A 24,066-nucleotide genomic window follows, 5' to 3' on the forward strand; every position below is an offset into this window, starting at 1 on the left:
CAGTGCATTAAAAACAACAATGAGGTATAATTTATATAAAAGATGGCCTTGTTTTTCCAATCCTCCCTGCACCAAGTAGAGAGTTAGCCACTTCTGATCTGGAGAGCAGTAGCCCTTGCGTTACAGTAGGAAAGGTCTCTGGAACATAGGACTGTAACTCAGTGGTAGAACACAGTCTTTGCACACAGGAGGTCCTAACAATTCTACACAAGGCAGGGCAAAATAACAGAATCATAGAACTGTAGAGTTGGACGCAACCACAAGGGTTACCTAGTCCAACACCCTGCAATGCAGAAATCTTTTGCCCAACGTCGGACTCAAACCCACAACTCTGAGATTAAGAGCCTCATGCTCTACCAACTGAGCTACCCTAGGAATCTTATTCTGAAACCCTGAAGAGTCATTCGGTGTAGACAACACTGAGAGAATATCTATGTTCTCTCATCTTATACTAGGAAGGAGGACATGTCAGTTTTCAACCTCAAACTAGACCCTTCCACTCAAACTACTTAGGGTCTCAACAATGCTGTTAACATCTCTTCTCCTGCTAAAGAGAGCCCCCTACCACCAGGATGAAAAAGTTGGCTGTCACAAGTTTATAACATTTGCCAGAGTGGTACAAGCAGGTATTTGGGGTCCATGGGCTGGGACGGTTGATGCATGATTTACACACAAAGACACTGCCATTGTTCAAACATTTAAAAATTACAAGCTCTTTTTGAAAATCGACTGATTGTGTGTGAAGCAGCCCTGACTTCCAAATAACTATATAGTACATATAATACTGCCATGCAGGGGCTGGTGGTTATATTATCCTTGATATGCAATTGCACTGGAATGTATAGTATATTCGTCTTTAATCAATATGTTGTTGTGATTGGCAGTTCATTTTATGATAACCTTAAATGTTACAATGTTCATATAAAGCACTGATAAACTGACATATTTGTCAGCTCGATGTGCTAAGTTTTGAAATGATTTTAGTATTTGATTGTTATGAGCAATGATGTATTGACTTATTGATACAATAAGTAAAGATTTTCTGCTGTAGCAGATTCCAATAACCTTAGAATCATGCCGAGATTTTTCAGCAATGGAGAAAAGAGCCCCATAAAGTCTTTTCTAGCACCCTTCTGGATTCTCTTCTCGTACACAGTTCTTTTTCCAGAAAGAACCAAGTTTTGAGCCTTAGATGCTTTGGAAGCCTGCTCACCCAGGAGACTCTTCCTTTTGGACGCTGTCAGCAAGGGGCAGATGGAGTTCATTAGCACACCCACCCACCAGAGGAAAACAATATGTCCAGACTTCACAATACACTAGTTCAGGGCATCCACAGCCGCCTCTGGCAGCGACTCCATAGATACAGCAAACGCTGCCAGCATCACCCAACATGACATCACTTCTGCAATTCCTTCTTCCTGTGTAACGGGAGCCCTGAATGCCTTGAATTCAGCCTCCCCCCCCCCCCCCCCGCCTTGGATTTGCAAGGCAACTGCAATTAGTCTGCTGTTCCCAGCTGGCCCTGTTGTGCTCAGTTTGAGGAGCGGCGATACCACGACGCTCAAAGCCAATTCAGTTCTGCTAGAAGGGGGGAAATGTTGTTGGTGGGAGAGGGATGGGTTAGTTCTTATGAAACCGTTTCCTTCTCAACGGTTACAGCTCCACACTGCACACACACACACACACACACACAAATCTCCCTTTGGGCTTAATTGCGAGAGAGAGCGAGGAGGGGAGGAGACGGAAAACCAGACTCCAAGTTCATTCAGAGTTTACATTCCGCTGCCAAAACTGCCCTTGATACAGGCCCACGGAGGGCCAGCCCAAGCGGATTTTCTTCTCCGGCCAAAATAAATCCTTTCCCCTCGACACCGCCAAGCCTAGAGCTAGATGCAATACTGGGGGGAAAACCACCCACCTGAAATTCACTTGCTCACGTGATATCACTGCTTATAGGAGGAGCAGGTGTGGGACTTATTGCAGCCTAAGAGCTGCATTTGGGAAACCCTCAGGGGGGCACATGTCAGTGGGGCCAGGGCCAGAAGGGGCTTGGGCCAGAAGCAAATGGTGAAGCGGCTGGAGGGTCTTTTACCTCCGGATAGTAGGTGACATCCCAGGAAGGAGAGGTGTGCATGTGCAGATTTCTGCATGGCTGGGATGTACCCTGGTGGACAAAAGTAAGAGTCACGTCCACTGCTCCACCCAGTTTTGCCTCTGGCCCCATCTACCACGGGTGTGTGGCTCTTGGAAGGCTGCCATTGAGGGAATGTGGCCTCAGGGATGAAAAGGTTTCCCTACTCCTGCTACAGACAATGCTGAGCTGGGTGGACCAGTATGAAGCAGAGCAGAAAGCGGCTCCCTGCCGTTCACGCTACCTCGTCCAGTATTCTGTTTTTGCCCCGGTTGATGCCGTCATTGAGAGCTTTCATCCACGACTCCTTTTCTTCCCCGCTGGATGCCTGAAATTTGATATCTTGCACCTGAGAAAGGAAAAGAGAGAGGTGTGGACTATACTCAAGGACTGCAATTTGGGTTTACGGTTGGCTTGTGTGTGTGTGTTTTTTTTCTTTTTAAAATAAGATCAACGCCCATCCCGCATTTCAATCAATGCTGAGAAATCCATCGAAGCACGGGCAACAGCTAAACCAGGCAGCTCAAAGGAACAAAGATTTTCTTGTGCTGTAGATCAGGGTTGAAAAAGTTGATCACACCCAACTGCAGAGGACCAGCCACCTTCTAAAGAACCAGCAATCTACTTTCCTGTAGACCAGGGGTGATTAACCTGCAGTCCTCCAGATGTAACTGGACTTCAGGTCCAATCATTCCTGACTATTGGCCATGCTGGCGAAGGCTGTTGAGGGTTGGAAGTCCAAAAACATTTCGAGGGACAAAGGTTTCCCACCCCTGCTGTAACGTGTAATTCAGTTTTAGCCCAGCCAGAAAATGTGTTTTCAGCCAGGGATGGGGAAGCTATGACCCTCCCGATGTTGTTGGACTTCAACTCAATATAATAATATAATATAATATAATGTAATGTAATGTAATGTAATGTAATGTAATGTAATGTAATGTAATGTAATGTAATATATAATATAATATAATATAATATAATATAATATAATATAATATAATATAATATAATATAATATAATATTTATTATTTATATCCCGCCCATCGGGCTCGGTTTCTATCACCATGGCCATGCTCACTGGGGTTGATGGGAGTTGGAGTCCAACAACATCCAGAGAGTGACACGTTGACCACTGGCCCAGTATCTACTAGATGACTAGATTCTTCCAAAGAACTCTGGAGTTCGTGGGCCTCTGTTATTTACTAGAGACACCTGTAAAAACATAAAAAATGGCTAACAGCACTTAAAATCCGTGGTTTGGATCTTAACTCTCTTTCTATCTTTGGAAAAGAGTTCACATTTGTGAAAAATGGAAGTAAATGGCTGTGGCCCCCCAAGCAGAATCCCCAGCATCTGCAGGTAGGGCTGGGAAAGCTGCCCTGCCTCCAGCCCTGGAGAGCTGCTGCCAGTCAGTGTATACAACACTGAGCTAGATAGAAGAATCGTCAGACTTGGTATAATGCAGTTTTCAGTGTTCATATAAATGGGACACTGCTGCCTTCTCCTTCCTTCTGTAGTCCCATGTGCCCTTCCGTCTGTTTCTGTGAGCTGGGGGAGTGCAGATGGAGTGGGGGGGGGGTTGGGGCAGAAATCGCCCTGGCCACATGCATTAATGGAAGAGCAATTTAGGATCTAAGACAATAAGCACAACAGCAACACCCTAAAAGCTCAGTATTGTCTGGTGGTGGCTCTGAGGGTTTCAGGCTGTCTAGCCTGGAAGTTCTGAGGACTGAATCTGGAACCTTTTGCATACTCTACTACTCAACCACAGCTCTTACTCTAAAAACAGAGTGAGATTCTAGTCCTCATTGTTCTGAATAGTTGATTGGAATGGGATGCTGCCTTATACCAAGTCAGAATATTGGCCCATCCAGTTTAGTATTGTCCACACTGACTGGCAGCAGTTCTCCAGGGTTTGTAACACGGGACATTCTTATGCCTATCTGGAGATGCCGGGGATTGAACCTGGGACCTTCTGTATGCAAAGCAGATGTTCTTCCACTGAGCTATGTCCCTTCCCCACCTCTGCCCCCTTGTAGACAATACTGAGCTAGGTCTAACTCTGTAAGAGGCAAATCTGATGGGTTTTTTCCCCCCTGCTGCTGCAGCTGCTACCAAGGTAAAAAGGGTCAGCAGCCCAAGCAGACAACCAAGAGGGACAGTTTGCTGGATGGACACTGTGCTCCTCCCAAGTGCCCAGCCAGCTGAGTCTGAGTCACCCTTATAAACACAGCCCTGCAGTGCCAGGAAAAAAAGCTGTTCTGGCAAATCACAGCATGAGAGCACCCATGCTGAACAACGCGTGCAGCTTACTGTAATTTTAAGAGTGTCCCAATAGCCTAGCCATCTTTTTCCGTGACAAGTCGTTGGCTAGAAACCCACAGAATGAAGGCGAGGGGAAAGGTGTGTTTTGGGAAGGGAGTCACATACATTTTATTTGGAGAGAGAGAGAAGTCACTCGATGCATTCCAAAACAGACACGCTTCCCCCATGAAATAACAGCAGCAGCATCCATCTAAATTGCTCAGAACAGCAAGAACAGGAGTCGAAGGAGGCCTTCCAAGCCTATCAGTCTGGTCCACAGGACTTTATCCAAACCATGTCCCTTCTCCAGGCCACAGCTCACATCAGTCCTCCTGATGTGGCCCCATAAAGTGCTTCTGCTTGGCTGAAAAGCATCCTTGAACCATGATAATGCCTCTTGCTTTCCTGGATGAAACGTTCTTGTTGGGGAATACAGCCTGCAGTACGAAGGTGATGTATTGTTTGCTCCACCCACTTTGCCTCTGGCTCCACCCACCAAAGTACGGGCCCCCCCGGAATATTGTCCCTACACCTGGTCTGACCAGCAGCAGCACTTTAGGATCTAAGACAAATAAAATTCTACCCCATCACATGAGAGTTCTGATTGGAAGAGCCAGCGATTGAATCTGGGATTTTTTCTGCACAATATCTTTGGATCTTCATATTCTTCCAAATGGACAGCTGGATTAGACTCCGCATCACGCAACTGAGGCCGTGAAATTTCTAAGCATCCTGGCGAATTTTCAGCATCTAGAGATGCAATATGGGCATGAGTCTCTCCCCGGGCCCCCACCTCCGAAAGTGAATCCACACCCTCATGTCAAATCCTCAGCCGTGAGCTGACACTCCCCCCCCCGCCCCACCTCTCATCCTACCCCTTGACAAGAAAAAGCAACTGCAGTCCGCTTGGGGTCAGGGGGTAGAAGGGGCTGAAGCTTCAGGACAGAGGAGCAAGTGTCACAAATGTGTTTGTGTGCTAATGCTCTGTTGATATATCTTCCCACAGCTGCAATTCCAAAACAGGAAAATAAAAAAGGGACGCACAGTTGTGTATGCTGGCCTGCTAATGGAAGCCCGGTGTAACATCTGCACAATTATGTTGCCTGTCAACACTCGGGCCAGATTCCCAGTGAATGCAAGCTATGTGGGGGTTGGGGAGGCTCTGAACTGTAAACTTTTCGTTGGCGTGAGTCAACCACTCCAGCCACAGAGTTTCATTCTGAAATTGGTCCCCCTGCATCCCTTTGGTCCTCAGCAAGGCAGGATCAGAAACCAAGAACTGCAAAAGGGATTTGTGCACTGAAAGGCTTTGCAAAAACCCAATGAGATCCTCCATTTGAGGGGTGATCCTGAGCCAGTTACACAGGCGATGAATTTGCAGCTGGTGGGAGGCACATCTGGATGGGGGTGGAGAAGGCCTACACAGTATGACCCAGGATCCCACCCCACCCCCCTTGTGTGTTCTTTCAAGGCATGCAGGAATTGGAACAATGAGTGTGTGGCTAAGAGAAGTTTCATGTTAATGTTAAGTAAAGGTAAAGGGACCCCTGACCATTAGGTCCAGTCGTGACCGACTCTGGAGTTATGGCGCTCATCTCACTTTATTGACCAAGGGAGCCAGCGTACAGCTTCTGGGTCATGTGGCCAGCATGACTAAGCCGCTTCTGGAGAACCAGAGCAGCGCACGGAAATGCCGTTTACCTTCCCGCCGGAGCGGTACCTATTTATCTACTTGCACTTTGAGGTGCTTTCGAACTGCTAGGTTGGCAGGAGCAGGGACTGAACAACAGGAGCTCACCCCATTGCAGGGATTCGAACCGCCCACCTTCTGATCGGCAAGTTCTAGGCTCTGTGGTTTAACCCACAGTGCCACCTGCGTCCCTATGTTAATGTTAGTGAGAGGTTATAAGAGAAGCCACTGGTCTCTGGGCTACTGCCACATAGTAAGTAGTGTAGTGGCAAACTCAGAAGTGCAGGGTCCCTTCATGATAGTTACAGCTATGACTCCTCATCACCACCCCCCCCCCTCACAGCCATGCCCATTCTAAGATTATACAATAATAATAATAAGGAATCTATTGCAATGATCAGTGCAGATCTGTGTTGCCTTTCAGCTACCATCAACTATTTTCTGTTAACATACTAGGGTGAATGATTTGGAGTGCTCCAATATCTTCCTTTGGAATGACTTAATTTGCATTTCCCTTATACGTAACAGAACCTACCTACCAGAACCTACCTACCGTTCTCTTGAAACTGAAGCCCCTTGTGTTTTCAGCGCCCCTAAATGCTTAGCCTTGGGGCATGCAGAACAAACTCCCCCTCTGTGTTCTTCCTGCAGGCCTTATCCAAAGTGACCCCCAGAGCCAATCCTCAGTGACTGACTCACCTCCTTTCACGCTGACTAGCTCCAATCAACACAAAGTTGGTTCATCTCAATAGCTTAAAGAACTTCTATTTCATGCTGATTGGGCAGCTCTGGGATGTAAGAGACAGGTACCCTGAGGCAGATAGCATAGCGGGTCTTTGGCCGCTTGCAACCCTGAGTCACAACGCCTCTGTTTGCGCGCATAAGGCTGACCCTTCCAACAGGCAGAACAAGAAGGCTGCTACACGGGAAAGTCCTGCTCTTCAACAAACTACATCGTGACCCTAGCTAGAGCAACACAGCACACATTTGATATACTGAAGGTTTTCAGTTCAATCTCTGATTTCTCAAGCCAATACATCTGCATGACACTCTGGAGAGCTGTGAAAAAGAACAGCTGTGAAGCATGGATGAAGCAGCAGTGCTGGCTTCTTGGGGAGGGGTGACAAATAAATGCAATTCATCCATGTACAAAGAGAAGGACATCCTACCTTGTGACCCGGAGACCGGATTAAAATGAACCGATTTTTCCTTTTCAAGAGGGCACGCAACTCTTGGCACCTGTCGTACCGTTCCAGCTCCACGGTCTCGACACACTTCTGTTCATCCTGCAAGGGGCGGGGCAATAAAACGCACTGGGTTACTCTGATCTAAGACATGAAATCAGGCGCAATGTTGCGAGGAGGGCACTGGGCTTGGACTAGGACGGCCTGGGTTCGAATCCTGCCTCAACCCGAGGCCCACTGGCCAGGCCTTGACCAGCCATTCTCATTTCAACAAGCATTCTAGGCTGTGCAATTCTGCAAGGGTGTAAAAAGCTCACAGATTGCAACACTGGACAGCAGAAGGCAGCTTGTGAGTGTGGAAATGGAACTTAGTGATTTAAGTTCATGGCAGAAGGAGAAGAACACAGATGTAATAAAATTCACACACAATTAGGTATTTCAGACTTTTACACAGAGATGGAAAATATAAGCATATGTCTACCATAAAGCAGAGGCATTTTTCTCATTTTGGATAATTTTTTCTGCGATTTCCGCTCCTTTACATCACTTAAGATGGTTGTGCTTGTGGTGAGGAATGGCAAGGAGTTTCACAGGGAATCGAAATCAATCTCTTTGCCCCCCCCCCAGCCCCCTCAACTGCTGGAAATGTTACATCCTTTTGTGGCTACAGACCAGGTGTGAGGAACCTGCGGCCCTCCATGTTGCTAGACTACAACTCCCATAATCCCTGACCATCAGTCATGCTGATGCTGAGGCTGACAAGGTTTGGAGTCCAGCGACTGCTGGAGGAGCACAGGTTCCTCACAGTGGGAATGTCAGCATAGGGAAGGAGGCCCAATTGACTGCACTGTAGAAGCAACTAAAATGGTCACTGGGCAGCAATATTCTAAGGGTGCAAAAGTGTGCTGTTCCAAATTCCCTTGAGACGAAACGTGTCCATATATCTGGTGCTGCTTGCTGGGTAAAGCAGAAAAATAATCTTATCATTATGGGCCCAATCCTGCCAAATCTAGCTTGTGCAAGAAACCAAGTCACAGGAAACTGAACACAACGGAAACGTTGAGCAAACACAGATTATTTTTGTCTGGGTCCGTTTGAAGTCATGAGAAGCTCACCAGTCAAAGCATATATAGCTAGACTGAGTTCAATATTACTGCCCTGTCCCAGCCCAGCAGAGTCATGGGGTGCCTGAAACCCCACTGGTTTTCTTTCTTCTTCTTTTTACTTTCTTTCTCTCTCTTTTTGCATTACAAGCAAATCCCATCTCATTAAGCACATTTAAACCATACTATAACATATAAGAGCTTGCCCCCAAGTTGAGGCCACAAAACTCAGGAGTTCTGCCTGAGACTTTATTGCTTCTATTGCATATAAAATCATTTTTCTCACACCTGAAAACTGGCACTGCACTAGATGCTACGTGGTTTAAATTGTATTTTTACTGCATCTTTTATTTCTTATATATTGCATTTTATTGTATTACAATTTGAATCCCATAGATTTCATATTGTGATACCATAAAATACATGAAGCCATAACAAATACAATTAAAGATCCGTATGGATAGTTACTGTGAGGGACGTGCTGTCTCCCGTCTTCAACTACAAATTAACAGAGACAAACCCTCGCAGAGCTATAATTTGCAGAGTTCTCTGGGAAGAGGCATTGATTGTTAAACCTCTCGGGGAATTGGACCTCTGTGAGGGGAACAGGGGTTAACCATTCTCAGCACCATAACAGACCACAGTTCCCAGGATTCTTTGGGGGAAGCCATAACTGCTTAAAGTGGTTTGATACTGCTTTAAATGTATGGTATGGATGTGGCCTAAGATTTAGCTGCCAGATTGGCCTGCTTCTGTACATGGAATCTGGGAGCAGGATGTGTCATCTTGGCCTTTGTCTCAAGCAGAAAGACATCATCGGCCAGTCCTAAGCAGGTATGTGTTGAAGAACGCACGGCTTTAAATATTGAAATACCCAAACCACTTAGGGCTTTATAGATAATAACCAGCACTTTGAATTGTGCCCAGGGATGAATCATAGAATTGTAGACTTGGAAGTTAGTAAGGTAAAGGGACCCCTGACCATTAGGTCCAGTCGTGACCGACTCCGGGGTTGTGGTGCTCATCTCGCTTTATTGGCCGAGGGAGCCGGCGTACAGCTTCAGGGTCGTGTGGCCAACATGACTAAGCCGCTTCTGGCGAGCCAGAGCAGCGCACGGAAACGCCATTTACCTTCCTGCCGGAGCGGTACCTATTTATCTACTTGCACTTTGAGGTGCTTTCGAACTGCTAGGTTGGCAGGAGCAGGGACCGAGCAACGGGAGCTCACCCCGTTGCAGGGATTCGAACCGCCCACCTTCTGATCGGCAAGTCCTAGGCTCTGTGGTTTAACCCACAGTGCCACCCACATCCCTAGACTTGGAAGTTACCCTGAGGATAATCTAGGCAAATCCCCTGCAATATGCAGGAATATGCAACTGTCCCATGAAGGGATCGAACCTGCAAACTTGACATTATCAGCACCACCAATGAGCTGGAAGCCAGTTCAGACTGAAAGGGGAAAGCAGTATTCTGCTCAAAATGCCAGTGAGCCCTGACAACACTCTGGGAGCTGTATTATTATTTTTATTTATTGAATTTATATACCGCCCTACACCTGGGGGTCTCAGGGTGATTCAGAGAATGAAATCAAGACATAAAACCACAAAATACATAATATTTGCACCAGCTAGCATTTCCTCCTAACTTTTCAAGGGCAGCCCTACGTGAAGCATGTTGCAGTAATCCATGCTAAATGTGCCCAAGGTACATGTGGCAGTAGCCAGATCAGCTTCACCTAAAAAAGGATTGAGTTGGCACACACTCACACTGTTCCTTATATGATATTACAATAGTGTGGTGTGTGTGTTGCACAAGGCTAACACTACTGTTATCATTTTATTTATTTCTATCCTGCCCTTTTCGCAGAACTGGGATTCAAGGTGGCTCACAAAAATTAAAGCAAACATGAAAAAAAGCACAGATAGCTAAAAGATAATAGTTAAAAAGGCATTTTATCTACAATAGAATTAAACAGGCGAAGAACAGGCGAAGTCCCGGCAGACTGGAGGAGGGCAAATGTTGTCCCTATTTTCAAAAAGGGGAAAAGAGAGGACCCAAATAATTACCGCCCAGTCAGTCTAACATCAATACCAGGGAAGATTCTGGAGCAGATCATTAAGCAAACAATCTGTGAGCACCTAGAAAGGAATGCTGTGATCACCAATAGTCAGCATGGATTTCTGAAAAATAAGTCATGTCAGACTAACCTGATCTCATTTTTTGACAGAATTACAAGCCTGGTAGATGAAGGGAACGCAGTGGATGTAGTCTACCTTGATTTCAGCAAGGCATTTGACAAGGTGCCCCATGATATTCTTGTAAAGAAGCTGGTAAAATGCGGTCTTGACTATGCTACCACTCAGTGGATTTGTTACTGGCTGACTGACCGGACCCAAAGGGTGCTCATCAATGGTTCCTCTTCATCCTGGAGAAGAGTGACTAGTGGGGTGCCACAGGGTTCTGTCTTGGGCCCGGTCTTATTCAACATCTTTATCAACGACTTGGATGATGGACTCAAGGGCATCCTGATCAAATTTGCAGATGACACCAAACTGGGAGGGGTGGCTAACACCCCAGAAGACAGGATCACACTTCAAAACGACCTTGACAGATTAGAGAACTGGGCCAAAACAAACAAGATGAATTTTAACAGGGAGAAATGTAAAGTATTGCACTTGGGCAAAAAAAATGAGAGGCACAAATACAAGATGGGTGACACCTGGCTTGAGAGCAGTACATGTGAAAAGGATCTAGGAGTCTTGGTTGACCACAAACTTAACATGAGCCAACAGTGTGACGCGGCAGCTAAAAAAGCCAATGCAATTCTGGGCTGCATCAATAGGAGTATAGCATCTAGATCAAGGGAAGTTATAGTGCCACTGTATTCTGCTCTGGTCAGACCTCACCTGGAGTACTGTGTCCAGTTCTGGGCACCACAGTTCAAGAAGGACACTGACAAACTAGAACGTGTACAGAGGAGGGCAACCAAAATGGTCAAAGGCCTGGAAACAATGCCTTATGAGGATCGGCTAAGGGAGCTGGGCATGTTTAGCCTGGAGAAGAGGAGGTTAAGGGGTGATATGATAGCCATGTTCAAATATATAAAAGGATGTCACATAGAGGAGGGAGAAAGGTTGTTTTCTGCTGCTCCAGAGAAGCGGACACGGAGCAATGGATACAAACTACAAGAAAGAAGATTCCACCTAAACATTAGGAAGAACTTCCTGACAGTGAGAGCTGTTCGACAGTGGAATTTGCTGCCAAGGAGTGTGGTGGAGTCTCCTTCTTTGGAGGTCTTTAAGCAGAGGCTCGACAACCATATGTCAGGAGTGCTCTGATGGTGTTTCCTGCTTGGCAGGGGGTTGGACTCGATGACCCTTGTGGTCTCTTCCAGCTCTATGATTCTATGATTCTATGATTCTATAAACAAGTTATAGAAATGCAGCACAGCACTATTAAAGGCCCCTTCCCAAAAGTCTTCACCTGCCAGTCAGCCACAATAAAACCACTGTCTTCTATTTCTCAGTTTGTATTTCATTGTATATTTCGGCCACACAGAAAAGAATATTTAAAAATACCTATTTCTCTCTATCTACCTTTATACTATGGGAGGGGACTAAGTCCTAGACCCAGGACTACTTTTTCAGATCAAGTACAACTACCATCACACCAATTGCTCATTGCAGGCTTGAGGGACCATCTTAGTCTCTTGCTTGTGTATTTTAAGCTCTCATGCAAACTGACTGTAATTTTTGCAATTCACTGCCATTTACCTCCCAACGTCCAGTTTATATATATCTGCCAACTAACATTTCCCTTAATGCATGTGAGTCCACAAGAACTTATGCCATAATAAATTTGTTAAGGCCCAAAGGCTCTTAAATTGCCTTTGCTTCAAGACACCAACCCTATGGAAATCAACTGGAGAAGAAAGTGCTATTGAGCCAGCAACATCTGGAGAGGTGTCACCAGAGGTGTCACCATCTAAGGCAGAGAAGAAAACACAATCAGACAAGTGTCCTTCATGCCCATGAATGGGCAAAGAGGGGAAAGGGGAAAGGCAGACCAGAAGGTATGAAGGACAATTGCCTTGGCGCTCAGTAGCAGTCAGGAAGATGAGCCGTGGCAATTAAATCAGGGGTTTGTTGTGAGTGCATCTTTTAAATTTCTTATCTCTCCCAGGACTTGATGACTTCCAGCTGCCCAGGGGATTAACGATTGATTAGGAACGCCTATATTTCTCCTTGTAGCCTAGCCGCTGCTATCTGGGATCTGGACCACTGGCATGTGTTGCACGTGGAGCTTCCTTTGAAGGCTTTTCATTAAAAGACAATACGGGGGGACGGGGGACTGCTAGGCTACCAACCGGGACTGGTGGAAGCAAACACACTTTGCCAGCCCAACGATCCCAACAGTTGCCGGACCATTTTGGACCTCAATCCAGGAAGCTTATCTTAAAAACACAAAAGCGTTATGTTGCTGGGGTTGAGCAGGGATCCTGATGCAGAGTTTAGAGTCTACTGAGGCAAAAACATTCACTCCATACATTTAAAGCACCATGACACCGCTTTAAACACCTGTGGCTTCCCTCAAATAATCCTGGGAAATGCCATTTGCTAAGGGAGCAGAGAGTAGTTAGGAGACCCCATCCCCCTCACAGAGCTTCAGTTTTCAAAGTGGTTTAACAATCAAACCTTCTTCACAGGGAACTCTGGGAACTGGAGCGCTGTGGGGATCTCCTAACCACTCCCAGCACTTTTAACCAACTACACTTCCCAGGATTCATTGGGGGGAACCATGCAGATGGGGCCTGAGTTTACACTTGAGTAGCCAGTCTGGTTTCATGGCCTGGAGCCTCACGTGGGCTGCTAAACCCAAGGCTGGGACACAGGAGCCCTCTGGACCAGATCCCACAGCACTAGGGCTTATAGAACGAGGACTAGGGCCCTCATGGGCACCCTCTCCTGGGTCCAAGGAAATCAGAGGCTGAAAAGTGCTCAATCCAGTCCCAGTCTCCAGTGGAACAAGTTGCCCACTAGAAACTCTCCATGGTCCTGCAGGTTCCTCAGACAAGACCCTTTCTGGTCCAAAGTTGTTCTCTTTATCAATTTTGTACTGGTTAAATCCTTGGCATTTGTGGGTGCTTGTGTTCCTTTATGCTGCATTCCTGAAGGGTGGGTTTTAACTGCAGGACAATGGCGAGCCAAGAGACACTGCGAGACTAGAAGGGTAAACACTCACCATCTATCATGCAATGGTCTGGAGACCATAACATCCCTGCTAACACACATTTTAGAAACATCAGCTTCATTTGTATACATATTTGGACATTTGGTTGGCATGTGTAAAGCTACCTGTGTAAACTAAGATGGATGTATTGATGGTTATTGTATTGTTAATGTGAGCTGAAATGTTTTTTTTCCTCCTGTGTGTTTTTCTCTCTCTCCTGTTTTTTTCCCTTTCTTCAATAAATTTGCAATACAGTGGTACCTCGGTTTTCGAACATAATCCTGTTGTTCATGTATGGCATTATTGCATTGCTCTGTCATTTCTAACAAACCCATCCTTTGGCATATTAGACGGCAGCTTTCCCAGTGATGGTCTTAAGACGGCCCTGAGAGGAAGGGCACCAGATATACACTTTTAAAAATAAATAAGCACCACAGCAACCTTTGCACCATTTTTAATTTTGCAGAGTGCTTTTACAACAGCCTTGCAGAGAAGCTCTGTAACCTCCAGTTTTATTTTGGTTTTATTAGCCTTCGAGCCCACACTTGCCTCTGTTAGCTTCTGCAAGCTCACCGCTGAGGGTGGAGTGAGGGGTGTGATGCGTGAAGTTACTAGTCACAGCTAGCAGAAAGCTGTGGGAAGAGGGCAGCAGCATTAGCAGGTGTCAGAATGAACTACACTACTTGTGACGGCAGGAGAAACCCCACATTTTCAATAGTGTGTGTGCTTGGGGGAGACTTCTGGAAGTAAAAAGCAAGCATAACACGGAGCAGGCTGCTGTACAACAACAAAGAGGCATTGCTTTTCCTTTTAAATTTGCAGGGAGCTCTTACAGTAGATAAGCATTCAAAGATGGCATTGCCCCACCTGAAGTTAAAAGTGGTGCAGCCTATTCTACCACTTCAGGGTTCTTGCAGTCTTATTCTGTTGCCTGTGTGGACCAGCCCTATAGCTGGTAACCTGGAGGAAATGGGGGGAATACCATAGTTGACCAGGCAAGTGGTTATTTACAAGCATCTTTTACAATTAAAATAACTCTTTTGCACATCCTGTCCCGTTCCCCCAAGGAGCCAGAGGTTGACATGCAGGGGGGCTGTCTCATTTTCTCCTCACAATCACCCTGCAACATAGGCTAGGCTGAGAGTATGTAACTGGCCCAAGCGTCACAGACTTCAGCACTGAGTGGGGACTTGAACACAGGCCTTACTCCAGATGATGTTCTATGAAGCTCTTGCTTAATACAACTACTACCCCATCACTCCACCAAATGCTCTCCCTTTGCTCTCTTCCTGTTAGACTGTAGGATCCCTGGAGCAGGAACTTACTCCCTTTTGCCTATACTATAAAGGGCTGCAGACACTGATGGTGCTATATATCTCATATTTCTTAAAGTATATTAAATTAGCACTCATTATATATAAAAAAAAATCTTTTAAAATATCCAAAAATGAAAAAGGCAGCAAGGGGCATCATTCATAAAATCCTTGCTCGATTGTCTACGAGAGCTTATTCATTATATAAGTAACCACCGATCCCCAAGTCTGAATTATATTCTGATGCTTAGGTTGCAATCCTAAACTCCAGATTTTCTTCCTCCAAATTTAACATGTGCAGGACTGCACCCTTAATTGCTGAAAAGCTGCAAATTAGACTTCAGTTGATTGTTCCCAAACCCTATGAAGTCATTTCACCTTCTCTTGATGTGGTTTTATTTTCCAGTCGAATCAAAACTAATTATTTGCAAATAATATCCTGGCCAATTCTCAGCAAATGTAAGAAGAGGTTCCTGATATTTGTAAAAATAATAATAAATATTATTGCGTTGATTCTCACTAAGTCCTGTGAGGCAAGTCCTTGTTATTCCTGCAGACAGCTGGGAAAAATAAGGCTGAAGGAGAAAAATAGTGACTCACCCAAGGACAAAGAATATTCATGCCGGAGCTGTGATTCAAACCCAGTTCTTCAAAGTCCAAACACAGCTCTTAACAAAAGAGCAACACAGAGAGTTCACTTATGGTGAGTCAGACCACTGGTCTATTGTTGACTTTGACTGGCAGCAGCTCTTCCTGGTTTCAGACAGAGATTCTCTTCCAGATCTTCCTGGAGATTCCAGGATTGAACCCGGGACCTTCTGCATGCACAGTAGAATGTCTACTGCTAATCTAACAGGCCTTCACCAACACTGGGCTTCAGACTGCATTTCATTTTATTCTTCTTTCTTTTTAAAAAGTTCTGCCTACTCAGAATTAAGTCCTGTTGAATTCTGCAGAACTTACTGCAATGTAAAATTGCACAGGGTTGCAGCTTTACTGTGACATGAATGTTTGTGGCTTAGAATCTATTTGATCAGATCCTTAGATGGCAGAACTGTAGCTCTCACTGGCACACACGAGTATAGAAGGGGGGGGGGGATGTGTAGCAGCGCTTCTAAGAAAAGAGGCTCTATTATTACTAGTTCAACATTTAAATCTGTCTTTCTTCTAAGAGTTAGAGCTGCTTACCCCCAAGCAATTAATAAAAGAAAGAAGCAGAGTTAGATATTAAAATCCTGTTTGATGAATAGACATGTTTTCCATTTTTGTCTGAAAAATGACAGGGAGGAAGCTGGGTGAATCTCTGCAGCAGGGCTGGGGAACCTCAAGCTCTGGGGCTGAATGCAGGCCTCCAAACCTCTTTGTCTCCCTTGGGACTCTCATCAAGAAACACCCCTCACTGCCCCAGCTTTGCACCCTAAGTGTTTTTGCCTGGCTGGAAGGTACCCTTGAACTCAGACAATGTGTCTTGTTAGTCTGGATGGAGAAGTGAGTGAATGTGTGTAGAAATCAGTATAAAGGTAAAGGTAAAGGACCCCTGACCATTAGGTCCAGTCGTGGCCGACTCTGGGGTTGCGACGCTCATCTTGCTTTATTGGCCGAGGGAGCCGGCGTACAGCTTCCGGGTCATGTGGACTAAGCCACTTCTGGCAAACCACAGAAGCACACAGAAACGCCATTTACCTTCCCGCTGGAGTGGTACCTATTTATCTACTTGCACTTTGACATCCTTTTGAACTGCTAGGTTGGCAGGAGCAGGGACCGAACAACGGGAGCTCACCCCGTCGCGGGGATTCGAACCGCCAACCTTCTCATTGGCAAGTCCTAGGCTCTGTGGTTTAACCCACAGCGCCACCCGCGTCCCAGAAATCAGTATACTGAACATTTATTGCCTGCCCACTGGCACGTGGCTCCCTGCAAAGTTGCCCAGAATGCAATGTGGCCCTCGGGATGAAAAAGGCTCCTCATCCCTGCTCTACAGGGAAACCTATTTCCACTACCAAAAGGGCCTAATCCCTTGAGTGGCTGGGGAAACCCAGTCAAGTGGGTTGCATACATATTATTATTATTATTATTATTAAGCACCTTGGACAATGATACAGACAGCAGGGCCTCCAAGGCGGTATTAAAGCCTGAGCAGGTTGAGATCCCCAAAGCTTCATGCCACAACACGAACCTTTGAAGTGGTACAAGGCTGCTGGTTTCTGTTGCAATGGACCAAAACAGCAAGCTCCCTGGAATGTGGTGTCTCATACAAGGGGAGAAACAGGAGCTTATTTTGATACGGAATTGACAGGTGCAACCTTAATGCAGGCGAACTATGAGTGCCACCGTTCTTCAGGATTTAGCAGGTGAACGTACTGAAAGGCACTGTGTCAAGACAAGAGTGGCTGATCCTATCACTGCATTGTGGCAGGCCCCAGTGTCACAGAGCACTGAGGAAGAGAACAGCCCTCTCCAGAGAAGCTTTCCTTCAACTGCTCTTACCTCATCTTCGTACACTAACAGTTTGGTTTTGCACAGCTGGATGTAACGCTCCTTCCAGAGACCAAAGAGGCCTCCGCTGCTCTTCCTGATCCAGCCAGCTTTCTCCGCTTTAGTAGGACACTTTGGCTTCTCTGGGGTCTCCTCCTTCACACCCTAGAGCCACACCAGGAAAAAAGAAAGGTTGTCATTAGAAACTCAAACCTTTACACCCCCCCCCCAGCACATTATGCAGCTATACAAGCAACTTTAATTCATGTGCACAGCATAAGAGGTGCTCAGTTTTTCTCCTGTGTCTCCCCCACCACCACAATTCTCCGTTATTTAAGGAGAAAAGAAATTGCAATCAAGGCGAGAGAAACCTTTTGTGAAATGTTTGTTTGTTTGTTTGCATGCATGTGTGTGTGTTTTTATTGCACTGCAAATAAGACAGTCGCCGCCCTTAGGCTCTCAATAAAAGAAGACACAGCACACAAGGAAAAAGGAATTGGAAGGAGGAGGAAAACAAGTTGCTCCAAGTTACAGTTCTTATAATTGGAAATTGCCCACAGATCAGATCCAATCCAAGAGGTCAAGGCAGCTCCTGCCACGCAGTCCTTCCGTCAGGATACTACCCCTCCCTCACATATTCATCGAGGACATGAGGCAGTGCACTCAAACTGGAGCAAGATGGGCACCCCACTTTTCAGACAGGCTTAAGTGAGTCTTGCCTAACATTCCCACTTCCTCCCCCCTCCAACCTTTGAGGACTGGCATGTGGGGGTTCACCTGAGCACCCCTACAGTATAATGTAGAATAAATGCGTTGAAGAGAAAGGTATGGTAAAGGAGAAGTGAGAAATCTAAAGTAAAAAAAGAGAAAAGGATAAAAACATCACAGAAACTGAGATATGAACCAGGAGAGAGGCAAGGATCTGGAGCTCCGGATTCCACGACTTCTACACAGAAGCAGTAATGTTATATGTAACAATGGTAGACAGCAGGCGGTTGCTTGCTTGGTCAGGCCTGGGATATATAGCAGGAGCCTGGTCTCTAATCTACTCCTACCACTTCCAGCCACATTGCTCACCCATGGGGACTAGCAGAAAATCAGCAGGGAGACTCTGTGCGTTAGGTGATGGGAGGGGTGCTTTGTCAATCTCCTATGAAACGCTACCTCTGGAAACCATCCAACTGACTGAAAACGTGTTTTTTTAAAATTCGTTGAAAGAAATGGTTTAAGATCCCTCAATAATTCAGGATTGTCTTTGACAAGACTATGAATATATCACATTAGATATATATAAACTGTGGACAGATAGATAACTAAATGTATATATAACTATAAATATAACGTGGTGTTTCCTGTTCTCACTCTTCAGTCATATTCATACACTTTTTTTTTTGCCTTTAAAAAAAAGGCACACTTGCTCAGAGCTGCACAAATAGAAGCCCATAGCCAGGACGGCTACTCAAACACACCAATATAGTCTAAGAAAAAAAGCATCCTAAATTCCAGCACACCTTATTTTCCAGGCCAAATAGCCCCTGCCCCCATCTCTCTCTCTCTTTAAATTAAAGTCTCATAATATCTTGTGAGAGCTGACAGGATGAGTTCAAATAAACTTTGCAGCACACATTCTCAGAAGATCAGATATAAGCTTCCTTTCATGAGTCTGCCCCCAACATTGGAACATCTTCAAGAAATAGGTTTGCATGACTTTCAAGTAGCACTGCAAAGGGGAAATATATTAGAAAGAAAATGGGGGAAAGCACAAACACAGAGAATTGCTGAGGTGGATATTCTGGTGATTTGTTTGTTTGTTTGTTTGTTTATATTTTTATTTGATTTATATACCACCCTTTATCAAAAGATCCCAGGGCTGTATTATTATTACTAATATAAGTATTATATTAATAATATAATAACCCTTTATCAAAAGATCCCAGGGCAGTGTACAACTTTAAGAACACATTTTATGGAGAATCAATAATAAAAACATAATAAAAAGCATAGCAACAGGCAGCATAATAATAAAATAATCATAATAACAGTCGCACATGCCACCAGCTTTAACACACCATAAGTTATTTAATGAGTAAAGAGGAATGATTACAGAGGAATGTTTTTGCCTGGCATCTAAAGACATGTAACGATGGCACCAGGCGAGTCTCCCTTGGGAAAGCATTCCAGTCGGGGAGCCACCACAGAAAAGGCCTGTTCTCTTGTTGCCACCCTTTGAACCTCTCTGGGAAGGGGATATAGGAGAAGGGCCTGAGATGATAAGCGCAGGGTCTGGATCGGTTTGTACGGGGAGAGGCAGTCCTTAAAGTATTGAGGTCCTGAGGCTTAATAGGTCAATCCCGTCACTTTGAATTGGGCCTGGAAACTAATTGACAGCCAGGGCAGATGGGTCAGGATATGCTCAAACCATCTTGTTCTGGCGAACAATCTGGCCATTACATTTTGCACCAGCTGAAGGTTAGGTTATCTTCCTCTTTTATTCCCCCGCTGCCAATTAAAAACTTCTCTTCTGTCGCTGCTCAACATATTCACTGTAAGTAGTGCTCTTTGTAAAAAAAATTGTTTGAACATTTGTGTTTTAGTGCTTGGATCACTGTTGCACTGATGTTTGCTCTTTATTTGTAAGTTGCTCTGAGCAACTGCTTTGTGAAGAGGGAAAGCAGGGCATGAAAATGTTTTGAATAAAAAATAATTAAATCTGGCTATAAATGTGCAGTACAAACAAACAAACAAGTACCCCAAATTTCTTCCTTATGGGAACCTGACTATTCCTAATTTTAATTAGACTGATGCTGAAAAGGTTTGCAATCTCTTTGAGGGATTGTATTTTATATAATTGACCTTTTATTTCTATTCTTTGTATACTGTATTGTTGTTTTATTGCTATGATGCAAATAAAGATTCATTCATTCATTCTTTGAGGGTAAGGATATGAGGAGTGATTAAATCAGATTAAATGTATTCTTTTTTTAAAAAACAAGAACTCATCTTTCTAATATACCAGGAACTTATGTCTTACTATGTATTACCACTTCCTGCAACTTTCAGTTCTTGTACAAATATAGACATGTCAGGATTTCTGATTAAGCTCCAAATGGCAGTCCTGGGTTTCTCTGCATTTTGGCCCCAATGATCACACCACTGTCCTGTATTTAATGATTTTTTTTTAGGGTTTTGGGGGGGCAGCCAGTGCATCAAAAATAAAGTTACTCCAGTTGCTGGAATGAGCATACCAGTTCACTTCTTTGTAGTGGTCTGCAGCTAGTGTGGTCCAGCAATAAACACGGTGAACTTAGAAGCCACACAACTGCTTTGAAATCGGTGCTCTGACATGGATCCAAAGGATGCCCATTGGCAAGTCACCAGGTATATGGCCAACAGAGGTTAGCTCAGCTGTTTCCGGTGGAACATTGGCTACAGCAGATGTATAACTAGTGGTACCCTCCCTCCTAGTCTCCTCCCACACTGTAACCAAAATGTGCACAGTGGATTCGAACATTAGTGATGAAATTCTGGACTGCACCATTTCAACTTCCACAGGGTACGATTACATTTTTTGATAAAGGTAAAGGTACCCCTGCCCGTACGGGCCAGTCGTATACCGACTCTAGGGTTGTGCGCCCATCTCACTTAAGAGGCCGGGGGCCAGCGCTGTCCGGAGACACTTCCGGGTCATGTGGCCAGCATGGCGAAGCTGCTCTGGCGAGCCAGTGCAGCACACGGAAACGGCGTTTACATTTTTTGATACTCGCACACAAATTTTCAAACTAGCCTACCTAGAAGTTCTTTGGCCCAGAAATGGAAGACACGACATGACTTAAACCACTTGTTGCGGTAGAAGGGTATGTGAACTCTGGCTATTGCAGAGAAAATAACCCACAAATTACATGTTTCTAAGGGTAAGAAAGACCTGCCTGGATCATTTCAAAGCTGTTGGTGGGATTTCATTTCTTTTGTGTCAAATTATGATGTACAAAGCTCTCTTCCCCCACATTAATGAAAATCTTGATATACAGTCATACCTTGGATCTCAAACGCCTTGGCTCCCAAACAATTGAAACCCGGAAGTGAGTGTTCCGGTTTCTGAATGTTCTTTTGGAACCCGAATGTCCATCGCGGCTTCCGATTGGCTCCAGGAGCTTCCTGCAGCCAATCAGAAGCCATGCTTTGGTTTCCAAACGTTTTGGAAGTCGAACAGACTTCCAGAACAGATTCCATTCAACTTCCAAGGTATGACTGTACCACTCTCTCTCCTGGAGAAGAATACTTTAAGCCTTGCTTCCAAGTATACTAGAATATTACCTGAAGGGAGCTTTGCATTTGTACGTGTGGAAAATTCAGACATATGACTTTATACATACAATCTAAAAAAGATCCTGTCCAAAATTTAACCTTTTGGTTTCCATTGTACGCTGAACATTTATTATGGGACAAACAGAAATTCCAATTTGAGGGAGAAGTTGACAAATGTTGGGTGGCTTTAATAGTAATCTAACGTTTAGGCTTCCCAGGACTCCTGCCCCTTTCCCAATAGGGAAGGCAAGTGGGGGGAGTATCTCCTATTTCTCATTCAGCTTCATTCAGAGGCACTTGGAGAATCTACAAGGTGCAGCATAAACTCAGAGGCAGTCAGGAAGAGGGCTTAGACACGTCTTCTGTTGCCTCAAGGCACTCAGAGGACTCTGCAACACAGACTTAAGTTCTGACAAGCATGCCTGTTGGGTTGGTGGGCACTCAATGTGGTGAGCAAACTTGTGGACAGTTGCTTCCTGAAGATCTGAAGCCACAATTTCCTTTTGCAATCTTTTCAAGGCAGTTGCCCTCAAACACTTTCAAAAAGGATTTTTTTTTTTTTTGCAGTTAAGTTGTCTAAGGAGGTTCTGCTGGGCTTTACAAGGGACCAAGCTTTTAGTGTGACAGACCCAGTCCTGTGGAACTCCCTGCCACTAGAGTTTCAGCAGGAATCTGAAAAAAACTATGTTTCAGACAGGCCTTTGAAATGTGAATTTCTTTTTTAGTAACCAGTACTTACAGATGTTTTAATTGACCTTATTACAAATTGGTATACTGTATTTGTTTTTTTGTTTTTTAATGAAAGCGCATTCCATAAAGACATAGAGAAAAAGATTTTTTTTCTTGCAAATAAAAATGGCACAAGATTGTAAAAAAGCATCTTTGCAATTTTATGTTGCCTAAAATCCTGGAAACAATTAAGGAAGATAACAGTGTGAATGTAAAAAAGGAAATAAGGAGATACAGTGATGGCAACAAGCTTAGACAGCTTTAAAAATGAATGAAATCTATCATCTCTTAATTAGCATGATCAGTGGATACTAGCCAAAATAGGTCAATGTAACCCTCCCTGTTCAGTAACAGTTTAGCTGAGAATACCAGTTGCTAGACAAAGGCAAAGTTTATTTTCCAGGTATGGGGAACTAGCAGTCCTTTGGTAACTGCTGGACCACAGCTCCCATCATCCCTGGTCATTGTCTGTGCTGGCTGGGACTGATGGGAAGTGGAATCCAACAATATATAGAGGCCACAAGTTCCCCATCCTTGTTATAATTCCTTAAATGGTCATGAACATGGCAGGCTCAGCCTAGAAATGACACCTGTGGTTGACCTGTCCTGTGTGTTAACTAATCCTGAAACAAACCCACTGTGCCATACTTGCAAGATATGTCACCATTCCCTCAACCACCTGAGTACAGCACAGTGATGACAAAGGACAACTAATTAAGCTGCAGCACCTTGGGGCTGAAATGGTTTGACTACAACTCCCAGCTAATGAGAACTGTAGTCCAACAGTGTCTGGGGACCCAAGGCTGAAGGACACTGTAGCAGAGCCAGACCAAGGCATTTTGCTACCTGAGGCAAAGAATAAGGTGATGCCTTCCCTTCCGCTACATGCCGGGTAAAAAAGCTAACCAGACTGACAGCTGAATTTTACTTCAGCTCTGGCAATGGGGCAGTGCCTTCCGCTGCACCGGAGGCCAATAGGCTCACCTAGTGCTCACAATATGGCACACACAGCTCTGTCCATTCCCCAACCCTCAGCATCTATCGCCTGAGGCAGCTTCCTCACTCTGCCTAATGGTAGGGTCGGTCTTGAGGTTTTGCATGCAAATGATTCTTGGTTCAAGCCCCAGGCTCTCCAGGTAATTCTGGGGAACTCTCCTTTCTGAAAACCCAGAGAGCCACTGTCAATCAGTGCGGACCAGGAATGGGAAACCTGTCGCCCTCCAGGTGTTGCCATACTGCACCTCTCATCGCACCAGCATGGGCCAACAGACAGGGATGATGAAAGCTGGAGTCCAGCAACATCTAGAAGGCCACAATGTAGACTAAACCAGGGTTTCCCCAAGTTGAGTCTCCAGCTCCTTTTGAACTACAACTCCCATCATCCCTGGCCACTGGTCTTAGTAGCTAGGGATGATGGGAGTTGTAGTCCAACAACAACTGAAAATTCGTTTGGGAAATTGTGGACTAAACCAAGCTTGATGGACAATGATCTGACTCAGTATAAAGCAACATGCTATGTCTCCATGGCAAACTTATATAGATTTTAACAATATAATTGCTGCGGCTTCACCCACACTTTTCTGGGAATCACAGAATGCCTCA

General features: G+C 45.0%; 1 protein-coding gene across 1 annotated transcript in view; it reads right to left on the reverse strand.

Moving 5' to 3' along the window:
• The window catches only part of PLEKHO2 (pleckstrin homology domain containing O2), a 34,843-nt gene that overhangs the window by 7,407 nt on the left and 3,370 nt on the right, over nt 1–24,066 (reverse strand). The window contains exons 2-4 of the mRNA XM_083412084.1: nt 17,443–17,595; nt 7,296–7,412; nt 2,376–2,480 (exon numbers count right to left, since the gene is read on the reverse strand). Of these exons, the coding sequence (XP_083268210.1) occupies nt 2,376–2,480; nt 7,296–7,412; nt 17,443–17,595 (375 nt within the window). The remainder of the gene's footprint in view (nt 1–2,375; nt 2,481–7,295; nt 7,413–17,442; nt 17,596–24,066) is intronic.

This window comes from Podarcis tiliguerta (genome assembly GCF_965153285.1).
Source record: "Podarcis tiliguerta genome assembly, chromosome: 14".
Classification (NCBI taxonomy): domain Eukaryota; kingdom Metazoa; phylum Chordata; class Lepidosauria; order Squamata; family Lacertidae; genus Podarcis; species Podarcis tiliguerta.